Source organism: Mesocricetus auratus, unplaced genomic scaffold (genome assembly GCF_017639785.1).
Source record: "Mesocricetus auratus isolate SY011 unplaced genomic scaffold, BCM_Maur_2.0 Super-Scaffold_100003, whole genome shotgun sequence".
NCBI lineage: Eukaryota > Metazoa > Chordata > Mammalia > Rodentia > Cricetidae > Mesocricetus > Mesocricetus auratus.
The window spans coordinates 28,941,257-28,956,787 of record NW_024429188.1 but is presented as its reverse complement, the minus strand read 5'-3'; the positions used below and the strand labels follow the sequence as shown (position 1 = coordinate 28,956,787).

The following is a 15,531-nucleotide window of genomic DNA, read 5'->3' as shown; positions in this document are numbered from 1 at the left end:
TTTAACTGTTTTAAATGTCAGAATGTTTTTTTTATAGTTTTTTGTGGTACTGGCCAAATACAAAGAAAAGAAAAACAGATGTGAGTAGAATTTGTAAATGAAAAATATCAAGAAATTCAGTAAATACCATAAAGCTTTTCCATTGTAGACAGCAAAAATGTTGTCTGTAAAATCAAATGGTAAAGTAGGAAAGTTGATACAAACTTAAATGATCTTAATGACATATCCCAAGATAAAGAGACAAGTAGAAAAAGTAAGTGATATTATTAAGTTTAGGTAGCCTACTATTAGAATATATGTTGACATAAAATAACCCTCATTCACTCTTGGATATATTAAAATCTTTCTTGGATAGAGGTCCAGAAAATGGTATATTTGTCAGTTTTAACTTACCATTGGTAAATTAGTAATCTCTTTGAGGTTATGGTGAATTTAAACTGACATTTCAACATTTCTTATGAAAGTTAAACCTGAGAAGTTTTAGGTCAAGTGGGAAGGAGTTACTAGAAATGTGCCTATGTGGTGATTGACAAGAATGATGACAACAGTAATTGGTTTATTACAATTTAAGTTGTTTTATTCCGATAAATTCAAACTGGCAATTATACTGAATAAATAAATAACTAAATATTCTCAGTCTAATTCCAATAGTGATTATTTCCATCATTTATTTACTGGTGCTCTTAATATACTTTAATATTTTGTATGCCATTCATTGCTTCACAAGTACACAGTAACAGGTATAAATTTAGATAAGGCAAACGCTGTAACATCCAACAGCTATTATATTCCACATACAAAAGAGAGAACATAATTCCATTCTGATTACCATTACCAGCAACTTTCTTTCCTTTTTTAACACCAGGATCTTGTCACTGCATATTATCCTGGATATTATGTCTTTTGAATTTTAATTTATTAATATTACATATTACCTGAACTGTTCATGGTGGTCTCCACACCTGATACTTGCAGCTCTATCATTAGGAAAGGCAATCAGTGCATCCTTCGCTGACACCTCATTTGCGCGATGATTATGAAGGTTTGTGAAGGCTGACTGCAGCATTGCTGCTACAGGGGGACGATCTTCCTTTTTCCTTGAATCTTTGATCACAAATTGTCTTGTGGGATTACTGATCAAGGGGGATATACCTTTAATAATATTAAATATCAAGTTGGTATTTAGTACTTTGTAGTGTACATTCCCAAGAATTAGCCAAGAATTATTTAATGCACTAGACACCTGATGTGATAGCTTGAGTAAGAATGGCCCTCAAAGGCTCATAGATTTAATTAGTGACAGATATTAGAGGTATGGCCTTGGAGCAGGTGTGGCCTTGTTGGAGGAAGTATTTCACTGGGTGTGAGCTTTAGGTTTCAAATGCTGGAGCCAAGTCCAGTGTCTCTCTGTCTCCGTCTGTCTCTCCCTTTTTCTCTCACTCTGTCTCTCTGCCTACCAATTCATATGTAGAACTCTCAGCTCCTTCTCCATCACTATGTCTGCCTGCATTCAATCAGGTTTCCTACCATGATAATAATGGGCTAACCCTCTGAAACTGAAGGAAGCCCCAGTTAAATGCTTTATTGTTTTAAAGTTCTCATGGTCTCTTCACAGAAATAGAACACCAGACAATTGATTTTAGCATGCTAAATTCTCAAAAATTTGAGAAAATTCAAATGACGTAATACAATACATGGACCTACACGAACTACTTTAGCAAACTAATGCTTAACTGTTAATAACATGTATACATAACAATAAGTATGCCGATGTGAATATATAAATTAATACATATGAAAGTAAAAGGTATTTTTAGACTAGTGGTGACTGTAAATCATCAAGTTTATGTGGTACAATTAAAAAAAGATTATATATGACTAGATAAAATTGAAGCACCAAAAAAATCTGGATATAGTCAAAACTGGTTTACATTAACTCCAAAAAACATACAGAAAAAGCACAATATAGCAAACATTAAAAGATTTGAGAAGCTTAATAAAACAACTCAAAATAGTAATACAACATCTACTGGAAATATCACAGAAATGTAAATCTTTGGTATAGACAGAGAACTCCTTAATAATCAAAACTATAATGTAGGCCCAGTATTTGAACAGGCCTTCTAGGTGACTTTGATAGATGCTTTAAAAGGGGGGAAAGAACTGATTTTTACCCTGTTTGATGCATATACTCTTATATTAACAACAACAATCACATCAGAGCTGTGTGAAACTAACTCAATAACATACCAGGATTGATTTTCACCCCAACCTTCTTAGTGTAAGCTTTGCAAGTGCTGTGGAATTCCAAATTTATATAATGAAAAGGTTTCATTGACAAAGACCGTAAACTTTCATCTGCCACTGGACCGATAATCTCAATCACTTGCTTCACTTTAAACACTCCAATTTGATGTGGAACAAATGAGCAGATCACATTCTAAAGAAAAACCAAATGTAATAAATTTAAAAACAAATCTTAAGATACATATTATTTTAACTTCAAACAACATGATTTCAGCATAAAGATTTATAACCACTAATGCAGAAATATTAAACTACACAAAACAGGGATGTCCTATGATATTTTATTGAAAGCGAAATCACTTACATGAAAAGTCAAGAGAGCCGAGAACCAAAGGTTCACACACTGCTCTCCAGGCCAAAACCGAAACCCAAAGAGAAAGTCTCCTCCCCCTAGCTCTTTAGATCTCTCTCTACAAACCACTTTTAGGTAACATAAATGACAAGTCATACAAAGCTCATTACTGGAAATTTAAGAAAATTAAGAACATAATACAATAGTATTACAACAACAATAGATTAAAAATCTCCAAATCTACTTTGCATAAAAAGAAATGACAAAATTCACAAAATTAATGTTTCCTGTTATTTAGAAATTATGTTTGGCTTACAAAAAATAAATATGTCAGCTATCATGGCATTTTGTGTACTATGATGTCATTCATCTAAACTGAGCTTTGTGATCTGCAACTATGGTAGTTGTAACAACAATTAGCATAATATCCAAAGAAGAGAAAAGTGTGGCTTTGAAATACTCCAGAAATCACATTTCCAGCTTTTATACTATTGCTTCTGCCTGGCAACTGTCTGAAAAACATTTAAGGCATATTTTCATTTGATGAGATTCAGAGTACCCTCTGTAGTAACAGTCCTCTGTGAGAAAAAGGAAGAGGAAGGGAGGGAGGAAGGGGAGGGATGGGGGGAGGGAGGGAGGAAAGGAGATTTGAATTTCACAGAACTTGACTTCCTTTGTCATTTAATGTTTAAAGAAACCATTAGAAAATAAACAACCAAATTACTAAGATATTCATGCAGTGTTTTCAAATCTCTGACATTGAAAGAGGAAGTAAATTTAAGGAAGTATAAAAAGAAAGAATGAAAACCAAAGACACTCTTGAGAAAGGGTTACTGGAAATTGCCAGGTGAGAAGCAGCTGCCTACAACTGACATGTAAAAGGATGAATGTTCTAACCTTTGCTCTAAGTATCTGCTTCTGTAAACATGATTGACTGCTGACAGGAATTTCCTGTTACAACCATAGTCACATCAGCACTCTATGGCTTTAATCACAGAAGAGAGTTGACTAAGCACAACAATGATATAATGATTTAGAAATACTATTGTTAGAAACATAAATGTTAAACCTATGTATGACTGCTCAGTCCTACTGAGATTTCTCTCTAACCTAGCATATAAAAAAATTATTCTGACCTTCAACTTAGTCTTTGGTATCTATATGAGAGGAGTGGTGTCCCTGTTACATGTTTTGTGTGTCTGTTTGGTTTTTTTTTGTTTTTGCCATAGCAACATGTTCCTGATAACAAAAATATCAGTGTTATGGTGCACATACCCAAGCAATTTTTAGTTAGCTATAATCGCTCACATCTGGCTGATGAGGAGGAATATTTAAACTTTACAAAAGCTGTAAACTACTTTCAGAACATGGAAGCCAGTTCTCAATGACTATAAATATAGCAGTAGCTAAAGTGAAACGAAACTGATGCTTAATTAGTCTTAGCTCTAGAGCTCTAGGGATGGCCTAAGAGAAAGAGACTCTAGATAATGATCAGACCTTGAGATGGGAGGAAAGAACTGTACAATAAATAGGAGACAAACATGACTAGGTTCCTAAAGAAGCCATTTAAAACCTAGAAAGGAATTTCATAAGAAATGAGGGTAAGAAAGATAGAAAGGAGAGAAAGAGTCTGCACAAAAAGGTGTAGGACATTTGGGTTTGAAAGGTGGCACAAGGTGGCTCACAATCTTCTCTAACTCCAATTCCACAGAATCTGATACTCTCTTGTAAACTCTGCAGACACCAGACATGTTAGTGGTTAACAGATATACATGCATGAAAAAACATGCATACACAGAGAATACAATTAATTTTAATTCAAATTTAAGAAATAGTGATATGGATCACAGAGAAATGCCTTTAGAGAAAATCATCAGGTAAGTATCCAGAAAAAGTCCCAGAGCAAAGAGGGCATTTGCATTTTATAAATTTTAGGGAGCAGCAGGAAGTGTTTTAGTTCATCATGGCTGTCATGACCAGAAGCATGAAAGTATCAGGTACTGGTTAGGATCAAAACTTAGGATCTATAAAACCAACAGCAGTAAATCAATCAATCAATCAATCAATAGGTAAATAAACTTACCTCTCTGTTCCAGGGTTAAATTCAGGGAAGTACGGCATGATCTCTTCAGTATATGGGATCTAGCCTCTTAGAAATGACCACTGAAATGGGCAGAGCCATGATCTAACATAATTGATTCAAAAAACTTAAGGTAACTAAGATAACATAACCTTTGTCCAACTATTTGCTGAACACTAAATTAACTGAAAGGGACTTGACTGACTACATACAACAAAGAAAATTATCAACACAGAATTTGTCTAGAAAGTCACTAAATAACATAACAATGATCAAAGTCACAGTTAACCTTGAAGTGACTTGATTTTCAGCATTTCAAAGAAGTATGCTATTTAAAATGCCAAGTTTTCATTAGAAAATTATTTTGCAACAAAATAAATAGTAAATGTGGCCAACACACCAAAAAGGTACATAATAGAAAATGTCTGGGAGGAAATTCAAATGCTAGACTTACCAAACAATTGTGGTGAGTCAACTATTATAAATATACTGAAAGAACTGAAAAACTCTGAAGAATAAAAGTATGATAACAATGCCTCATAAAAGACAATATCAAGTACTGAAATTATTAAAGAAATAAATATTCCAGATGGTACGGTATTTTAAAGATTCACTAAAAGGAGCTCAATAGCAGATATGAAGTGATAAATGAAATAATGAATGAATTTGATATTTGAGAATACTCAGAATAACTAAGAGAGTTGGTTAAAAATTTGGCAAAAGACAATCTCAAAGTGTTGAGAAGAAGTAGATACAGTTCTGAATGAAAGTGTATTGCTGACGTGAATGAGGCTATGTCAAGGACTCCAATTCCTTAGACCCATGGGAATGCCAAATCCTTCCCCAGGAATAGTAAAATATTCCTTTAGGATAACTGCAACCTAAAACTGCTCTACAATTCTACTCCACCAAAAAGATCCCCTACAGAGATTAGCTAAATCTACCCCCTCACTAGTAAACAAAAAATTCACCTCCTAAATTTGGATGTATAAAATAAACATTCTGAGTTTCTGGGCTACTGCTATGGATTCTCCATCAGAGTACATGGCACACCTAATTCCAGTTTTTTTATATGTATGTCTGTGTGTATATACTTTGTTCATTGCCTCCGTGGGTGGGTCAGACAAAACCAAATCTGTATAGATCACAGTAATAAACATAGCACGAGCGAATGATAAGAGGTTCTAAAGGACAGTTGAAAGAGAATAGAGAAGAATATTTGTAAAAATATAATGAATGAGATGTTTAGAAAGTTTATGGAAAACATCAGTCTATCAACAAAACTCATGATGTATCAGAATGATAGACACATCAGATTCAAACTGTGAAAGTCGCCAGGCAGTGACAGCACACATCTTTAATCCCAGAACTGGGAGGCTGAGGCAGGTAGATCTCTGTGAGGTCGAGGCCAACATTGTGTGCAGAGCAAGTTCCAGAACAGTCAGGGCTATACAGAGAAACTCTGTCTCAACAGAAAAAAAAACAGCAAACATAAAATCTTGAAATCATTAAGACTACTCACTGGAGACAGGAAGGCAACAGTGAATAGATTTCCATACTGAAAAAAATTAGAAACTCAAAATCCTATGACTAACAAAAACTCCCAGTCAAAACTAAAGTATAAATGACGATCTTTCCAAACAAACATCAAAGGAGGGACTATATTGCTAGTAAAATTGCTTTACGACATTACTAAACGAAAACCTCCCATTGAAACAAAAGGACAGTTGAAATTATACAAGTAGTCTTGATGAATCAATTAAGAACAGAGGTAAAGGAAACTATGCATGCTCGTGCGTGCACACACACACACACACACACACAGAACTATAGTTTTATTTCCCGTGTTTTTCTTAATTATTTGGCTTCTAAAGTCTAGAAAAGGGAAAGAAATCAGCCAGAGGGGTCAGAGAACTAGGGAAGGCAATGGGGGAGGGTAATGAATTAGAACAATTAGAACACACATACATATATATGAAGATGTTATGATGAAAGCTGCTATATGTAGTATGATAACCTAAAACACTGATAAAAATCAATGAATAAAAATATAACAATGACTATTCAAGAACATTCATAGGCTTCTACAAAAGAAACATAGTTTGCATTAGAGCAACCTAAGTAGAAGATAGGACAGTTATTCCTAAGCAATGTTTTTCCCATAGCATTAAAATAAGGCCAGTACTAAGTACTTACTATGCTCTGGTAAGTGAAGTTGTTAAATACATCCTCCAAAGAAACAATTAAAATATTAAATATCGAAAATAGAAAAAACAAGGAATCAAAATAATGTAGCAAAATAGCTAAAAAATAAGAAAGTAGTAGATGCAGATCCTACATTACCAGTAGTTTAGTAAAAGCAAATGGATTCTTTCAAAATTTCCCTCACAACTTAAAGTATAGATGACCAATTTTATTACATATTTGTATGTGTGTTATATATAATTGATTAAATCAAGCTAATTAACTTACCCATAATTTTTATGGCAATGGCATTTTAATAGTTTCTTAGCAATTTTGGATGGCATAGTGCATTAAGCTTAGTCACCATACTGTACTAACAGATCTCCTTAATTTATTCATTTTGTATCACTGGAATTTTATAAACCCTTTAACAAAAACCCCATGTTTTTACTGGGGAAATCTCAAGTCTATACTTTGCTTTAGTTAGTTAAGTGTATTTTTCCTGACCAAATAAGCCAGTTTGCATTCCAAATCTAATTGAGATCATGAAAGAGGTCATGCATAGCCTGTCTCTGTATCTAGCTTCTTTCTCTCAGCATAACATTACATAGGCACATGCATAATGTTGGAAATAGCAGGATTTCCTGTATGAAAGTTAATAGTATTCTATTTCATATACAAATGTGTATGTACTGCTTACTCTTTTGATTATAGAGTAACCAAGGAATGATTTATTTATGGGATGAACGTAACTATCTATCAGTAAGTGAATAGATAAATAGAAATTGACTAAAAGGCACAAATTGGAGCATTCTTCTCATGTAGACCATCACATTTCTGTGAATTCTTTATCACTTTTGCTTAATAAATATATGATCATTCTGCCAATAAGAAAGCACAAATTGGTATTGTAGAAACTGAGTGCTGAGGGGCACAGGGCTTATGAGTTTAATAAGGCAGAGAAGAGAACTTCTGAGTTGGAAGAGTCCATTTACATCTGCTGGATGATCACTGAATCAGCTAAAAGCATCAGGTGAAACTCTGGATAGGAACATTGGTAAACTGATTACATTTCAAGGCAATTAGAAACCAGGAAGCTCCTAACAAGAAGGTCAACCTACTCCATTGGTACTTCCAACTCTACTCCATTGGTATTTATAATTTTTGAGATTGCAAGGTAAGAGACATGAAGATGGAATCATCCACCTCAAAAGTTCCCTGTTCTTCAAGAAGCAAGTCTCCAAAACACCAAAGGATTCAATTAAAAAGTGGGGTACAGAACTAAATACAGAATTCTCAATAGAGGAGGCTAAAATGACTGAGAGACACTTGAGAAAGTGCTCAACTTCCCTAGCAATCAGGGAAATACAAATCAAAACAACTCTGAAATAACATCTTACTCCTGTCAGAATGGCTAAAATCAAAAACTCCAACAACAGTTTATGCTTTAGAGGATGTGGAGAAAGGGGAACACTCCTCCACTGCTGGTGGGAATGCCAACTCATACAGCCACTTTGGAAATCAGTATGGAGATTCCTCAGGAAAACAGCAATCAGTCTACCACAAGACCCAGCAATTCCACTCTTAGGCATATACCCAAAAGATGCACATTCATACAACAAGGACGTCTGTTCCACTATATTCATAGTAGCATTATTTGTAATAGCCAGAACCTGCAAGCAACCCAGATGCTCCTCAACCGAAGAGTGGATAGAGAAAATGTGGTACATTTACACAATGGAGTTACTATTCAGCAGAAAAAAAAAATGGAATCTTGAAATTTGCAGGCAAATGGACAGCACTAGAAGAAACCATCCTGAGTGAGGTAACCCAGTCACAAAAAGAGAAACATGGTATGTACTCATTCACATATGGATTTTAGGCAATCAATGGAGCCTTGGGTAGTATTTATCCCTGGCATACAAATGGACTTTGGGTGCCCATCCCACAATGAGGGATGCTCTCAGCCTGGACTCCTGGGGGAGGGCCTAGGCCTTGCCCTGAATGAAATGACAGACTCTGGAGATCCATCATGGAGGGTCTCACCCTCCCTGGGGATCTGAGTGGGGATTGGGAGGGGGGGCTGGGAGGCCTGGTGGGAGTGGCGGGGGAGGAAGGGAGGAAGAGGGAGCTGGGATTGACATGTGAAGGAAGCTTGTTTCTAATTTAAATAAAAAAGTTTCCTGTTCTGCCCTGTAAAATACCACCAAGCCCCCTGTAGTTCAATCAAATTGAATCCGGTAGACAGGGTTAACTACTACATAAAAGTATTGAATCATAAATAATGAATCTTAATAGTTGAGAAACCTATTACCACTTAATAGATAAAAATTATGTGACAAAAAACATCTCATTTTCATAAAAAAGTAGAAATTCCAAGATTAGAATGGCAGTCCATGACAATCTATGGCTAACATCTTATTCATCGGATAGAAGATTAAATGACTTCCTTTTAGAGCAAGAACAAGATAACATAGTCTCTTTTGCTACTTCTATTTAACATTATGGTATAAGTTCTAGGTAGGGATATTAAATAAGAAAAACATCATAAATCTGAATTGTAAAGAAATCATAAAACAAATCTATTCTCGAGACATCATCTTGTATATCGAATAACCTACTTTAAAATCTGGTAGCTTATAAATGGATTCAGGGAATTTGTATGATATATAGCAGTGAACAGCCCAAAATGAAATTTAAAACATAACTGAACTTGCTTACCAAAAAAGACAAAGACCCTTAAGAATATTTTTTTTTAAAAATGACAAGACCTGGGGTAAATTTCTATGATAAAATAATTGCCAACCATACAAAATACCCCATGTTTTATCTCCAGTACTGTTAAGAGAATATATTTTTTGTCCAAAAGGAACCAGAAAATTGCTTCACTGGATACTATAAACACCACTGAAAGAAATTAAAACACATAAATAAATGGAAAAATATTGTCCTCCATAGACTGTGAAGCTTAATATTATACAAATATTCTCCAAAAGGATTTATAATATCAACACAGATGCTTTCAAAATAGTGGCTGCCATTTTTTGGTAGAAATTGGCAGAGTAATTTTGGCATCATATCTATTTACAGGATTCCAAATACGTCAAAAATATTTCTTAATAAATTTGGAGGCTTACGTGGATATGACTATACTAAATGATTAAAAGAAAAATGAGTAATAGATAAATGAGATTCCAAACTAAAATGTTTTTTCTGCAAAGGACATTATCAAGAAAATGAAAGATCCAACAACTGGGAAAGATAGTTCTAATCTATTTATCTGATTGAGGCTTGTATGCAGAAAACATGAAGAACTTACATTTCAACAAGGAAAAACATTCAAGAATTCATGTCTGATACTATAAACATAGGGAAAACCACATCGAGTTAAGTCATGAATCAAAGGAGTTTTTGGTGTTTTGCTAAATGGTCATGCTGTCAACTGTATTTTAGATGTTGATTTATGCTTATAATTACGGCTTAATGCCGCTCTCATGCTTGGTCAGAGAAACTTCTAATTGAAGCACACAGCAGTTGATGCAGAGATGAAGTGCTCAAAGTGCTGAGAATAAGAGACTGTGAGTGTTCATCCACAAATGAGACAGACAGACACAGGTCTGAGGATTTGACTCTACAAAGGAGAAGGCAGAGAATATCGGAGGGATGAAGCCAGAGGTAGAAAGCAATCAAGATGCACTTTAAACATTTATGAAATTTCCTAACACAATAAAAATGTCAAAGGCTATGGAAAATTAATAAAACAAACATCAAGGGCTAAAGTCTAATTTTTAGTTTTATAATTTTGTAGGACTACAGTCTGCCACAAGTTTTAACGGACTAAAATCTGAGTCATTTGATCTGTGGCTATATTCTATAAGATCTACTGGAGAGTTTGGTTTTTATTTTACTTCTATTTTTTGCCATTTCTAAGCTCTAGAAATGATCTCATTCATTAACATACACCCCAGCATTTCCATTTCTGAAGACATCAAATGACACTGACTTCTTTATCTTTTCACATCCCTTTAAGACTGATGTTTCTTTTTATACTTCAAAGGATTCTTGTGATCTACTGGGACCACTCAGACAATATTAGCTGATTTACTCATTTTAAGAGCAGCTGGTTTTCAATCTTCATTGTAAGTTCCCCTTCTCATAGAACATCATAACACATAGAGAGATTCAAATAGGAACATCATTCACCTTGAGGTAGATGTAAGTAAGTATTTCCCTAAAGAAAATATGTGAATGAAGAATAAAACATAAAATATAACTATCATCAGTTATTGGGATGATGAATATTAAAAACATATTGGCACACCATTTTGTACCTAATAGGACTATTATAATGAAAAAAGGACATTATCAAGTATGGGAAGGGGGATAAGAAATTGAACTCTTAATTTACTCCTAGAAGAAACACAAAATCATGCAATCACTTCCTCAGACACTCTTGGGAATAGCTCCAAATGTTAAATACAGCATTTTGAAGACTTAACAATTCCTCTATATGTTGTATTTTGAGTCTTAAGTACATATCCATACAAAATCACCCACAAATGTTTATTACATCATTTTACAAGCCCAAATAGGGAAACATCAGATTTCAAGCAAGAATTGTCAAACAGACCATAGAATCCCAAGTCCTGACTTGGGCCACAAACATATCTAGAGGGTCCTACAATGGAATGTGTGGGAAGGACACAAAAATTTGGCAACAAAAAGCTTTTAAATATGCAATGACTAAAAATTAAATGAAAGTTAAATGTATAATTAAGCTGAGGTTCCTCTTGCAGAACTAGTCTGTGTTACAGCACAAACCTTCACCACATCCTTGCTTCTGAATCTATAAAATGCACACTTTGCACTGTGTGTGCATCATGTGACATAACAACAATGGATAGTGTCTGAAACACAAGGGCTCGGATTTGAAACAGTTGTATGTTTTAAGTTGCACTTTTTTTTACTGTACCTACAATTTTTTCTATAGCATTATAGAAAATGAAGACTTTTTATATTCTTCTGCTATTATTCCTCAGCACATAAGTATTAAATTTGTATACACTTATATACCTCACCTATATACCTACGACCACATAAAAATCAGCTAAGGCAAAAAAAAAAAAAGAAACTGAGTAGAGAATGATCAAGAAGTTCTGTTTTAGAGTGCCTAGAAAGAGTTGTCAGAGTGGCCAATCATAATTATAATAACTCTTGAAACACGGGAGGAGCCTGGTTCCCACCAGAATGTCTTAGTGTCCACATTTTTTTGTTTTTCCCCCAACATAACAAGTTACAACCTAGGCAACTATTAGATCTTTCAAATTTTAAATTTTGAATAAATTTGCAAGGTATTGCTCATATGATTGTTCCATAAAAACCTTCAATAGACATAAAATACTTGATCTTTGAGTTTGGGTGGCACTTCATTACAGACCCTATTTAATACTCTACAGTCATCTTAAGCCATATCTATTTCTGTATGTCTTATAATTCCTTAAGAAAATAAAACTGTTTTAGAAGCAATAACTGTATTTCATACTGCACTTGAACATTACATGCTTTTTCTGGCACAAGGTAGACCCTTAACAAAGAATTATGGATTCTCTGTGACTGGACTAATAACCAGTTCTAGGCCACATATAAGACATACTTCACAGACACTACTAATTCAAATGTGGTTCTTACTCCTCTGTATAATACTTTGGAAGAAAAAATAGCTGAAGCGCTAGGGAAGGAAGGCAAAGAATAAGCTAACTTACCTGAATACATCCTTCATCAATTTTTCCCCTTTCAGGATCCATTTTAAAGTGTGCCGTTTTTTGAAAATGGTACATCACAGGAAGTGATATGGAATGATTTTTTACAATGCATAGAAGATCCGAATGTTCACCCATGAAACAAGGTGCAAATGTAAGTACTTTTCCTGGATCAAATTGCAAGATGACAGGGAGCCCAGAGCCTGTCAAAGCTAATTCTAATTTTTGAAGTCGATTACCTGGAAAAGCAATACAGTGAGGAGTTTTTGGAGAATCAAAAATATATTTGCTTACCTCACAGAGTTGTCATTTAAAAAAATGATGGAAAACAAGGAGCTCATTCAATCTGCAGCAAAACACCTGACTACCTTCTTTGTGTTACACCTAATTTTGAATATTGAGAACACAGCTGTGAATAAGAAAAAACTATTCTGATGGGTTTACATTCTACAGATTTAATACTGAAAATAACTACAATTACAACACTCAAAGAGGTTAGAAGTCACATGTAAAGACAAAAAAAGAGTGAGATATAATACAAAATATTGGGAACTCTGTTTAAGGTAGAGATATTCAAACAGGCCTTTTTTATTTACATGGCATCATTTGGTCAAACATTCAAAGGAAATAAAACATCCATAAAAAGTGTATTCCAAGCAGAAAGAACAAAGTCAAGTGCTCTGAAGTAGGAACTTGATTATCACATTCTAAAAGCCATAAGGAATCAGATATGGTTGTTTCAAAAGAATTGTACATGTATGGCCAGAAACAGCCAAGGTTGCAGATGCATCCTTGAGTGTAGAGTAAATACTCTTTGTCCATATATTGTATAGAAGACAGAAAAATCAACAGATGCTAAATTATGACACTAAGTTTTTTTCCTGTTTTGTTTGTTTGTTCATATATGTTTAGTGTACATGTGAGCAACTGAAAGGATAGAATTGCCATTTCTCTAGATAAGCTAGCTACTTATAAAGAAGAAACTGAATTCTTTTGAAATTTTTCTAGTTAGCACTAATTGCCAACTTCAAACAATCTAGGGTCACTCAAAGAATTGTCTAGATTAGACTGGCCTGTGAGCATTTCTGTGGGTTTTCTCTTGATTATTTATTGATGCAGGATGATACAATTCATTGAAGTCAGAATCATCCCTTGCAGGTAGTTCTGGACTGGATAAGAAACCTAGTGTAGCATTAGTCAGTGTCTAGAGGATAATCTACTAGGTACATCATTCAATATATTTACATCCTTTACGTAAAGATGAAAGAGGAAAGAATGAAGACTTGAATTAAAGGTGTAGCATGGAGATTGTTACAAAATTCAGCAAAATATCAAAATATCATAACCCACTGGGGTGAGTGAATAAGATGAAAGATAAAGAGATTAGTTTTTCTTCTTCAATTATTAAGGGAAAGAGGCCAAAGGTTATATAGTCATGTAAAAGAGTAATTATTAAATCATACATGATGGAATAACACAGACTGGAAAAGTATTAAAAATTAGGGTTTGAAACATTAGGTATAAGACAGGAAGTATGAAATGTGTGAAAGAACCAAGATTTCTCCATCTTGTCCCTGCTGCGGTCATCGAAGGACTGACTCAGAGAGGATCCCGTGCTTACAGCCCCTCCTATGGGAATGTCCCTTAAAAAATTATCTAACACTGTCTCAGGGACTTGAGTTCAAGATGCCCAAGCTAAATGACAATTTTTTTATCTGTCAAACAGCTTGCTTGCTCTACTTCCCCCTGCAACTGCCTTTAAAGCTTACCCATAAAAAACAGACAGGGCAGCTCTGTGAGAACTTTCTCTCCAGGCATTCTCCAGTCAGATTAACAAACCCTCAATTTGGACTCTGATTTTATAGAGTGGTCTTTGGGGTCTTTGTCCCAAAACATATTGTACTCTCTACTTGGATGATAGGAACAGTTTAATGAAGAGAAATGCAACTAGAACCCAAGAAAAGAGCATTTTTTTTCTCACTGGTGTTCTCACGGGTCAATTCTACTTGTTGCTTTTTCCCAGCGCCCAACTTCAGCAGACACCCCCTGCTAACCAACCAGCCATGCCAGAAAGCCAGATAGGCTGAACAGAGACCTTCTCTTCTCTCTCTCTTCCCGAGATCTAGTGCCCCAGTCTCATCCCAAGGTCTGCAGCAGAATCCCTGTGGCACTTTTCCTTTCCCCTGCCCCCATCTTCTGTGCACCCCATAGATCTTCCCTTCTGGATTTCCTACCCACTTGTTGCTTCGTCACAAACCATAACCAGAGCAGGCACTCTCTGCTAACCCAAGGGCTACTCTTTCCAGGGCAACACATAACCGGAATGCAGACCCACATGTCCCCTACTACTCCTGAGATCCAATCCCTAGTCTCATCCCTAGCTTTGTAAAGTGAAAAACACTTCCATCTCCCTTTCCAAACTCACACCATCCCCAAGGGATCACAAATAATTTCCCTTCCAACATTTCTTCCTTCAACTCATCACAGTCATGAAGGGGCCAGAATGTGACCCCACCTTAGACATGGAACAATCCCTCATTGTAAATAATTATCTAACCCGGAGTTCAGGAAGTCCCCCAGCTAAGTTGAGTCAATCATCTGAACAGCTTCAAACCTGGCAGAGAGAACCAAATTTACAGGATATGACCACACATGATGAAAAGGCCCACAAAGGATATGAATGCTACTAGCCCCATTCAATCAAACTGTGTGTAATAGGAACACACCAGCTGGACTAGAGAGAAAAACAAGCAACACAACCCTCTAAAAATCCAGAGACAAAACAGAAAACAATGAACAAAACACCAACCCAGTAAAGAAAAAAAACGCAGATATCAGCAGACAAGTCTATAATCATCCTAAATCAATATGCCTAGCTATCAGCAAAAAAAAACACAATCTGTAAAAGC

General features: G+C 35.1%; 1 protein-coding gene across 4 annotated transcripts in view; it reads right to left on the bottom strand.

Moving 5' to 3' along the window:
* Cfap47 (cilia and flagella associated protein 47) overlaps positions 1-15,531 on the bottom strand; it is a 255,121-nt gene that overhangs the window by 222,945 nt on the left and 16,645 nt on the right. For all 4 annotated transcript variants that reach the window (XM_040744178.1, XM_040744177.1, XM_040744175.1 and 1 more), the window contains exons 8-10: positions 12,626-12,861; positions 2,251-2,440; positions 936-1,152 (exon numbers count right to left, since the gene is read on the bottom strand). In XM_040744178.1, coding sequence (XP_040600112.1) covers positions 936-1,152; positions 2,251-2,440; positions 12,626-12,861 — 643 coding nt within the window. The remainder of the gene's footprint in view (positions 1-935; positions 1,153-2,250; positions 2,441-12,625; positions 12,862-15,531) is intronic.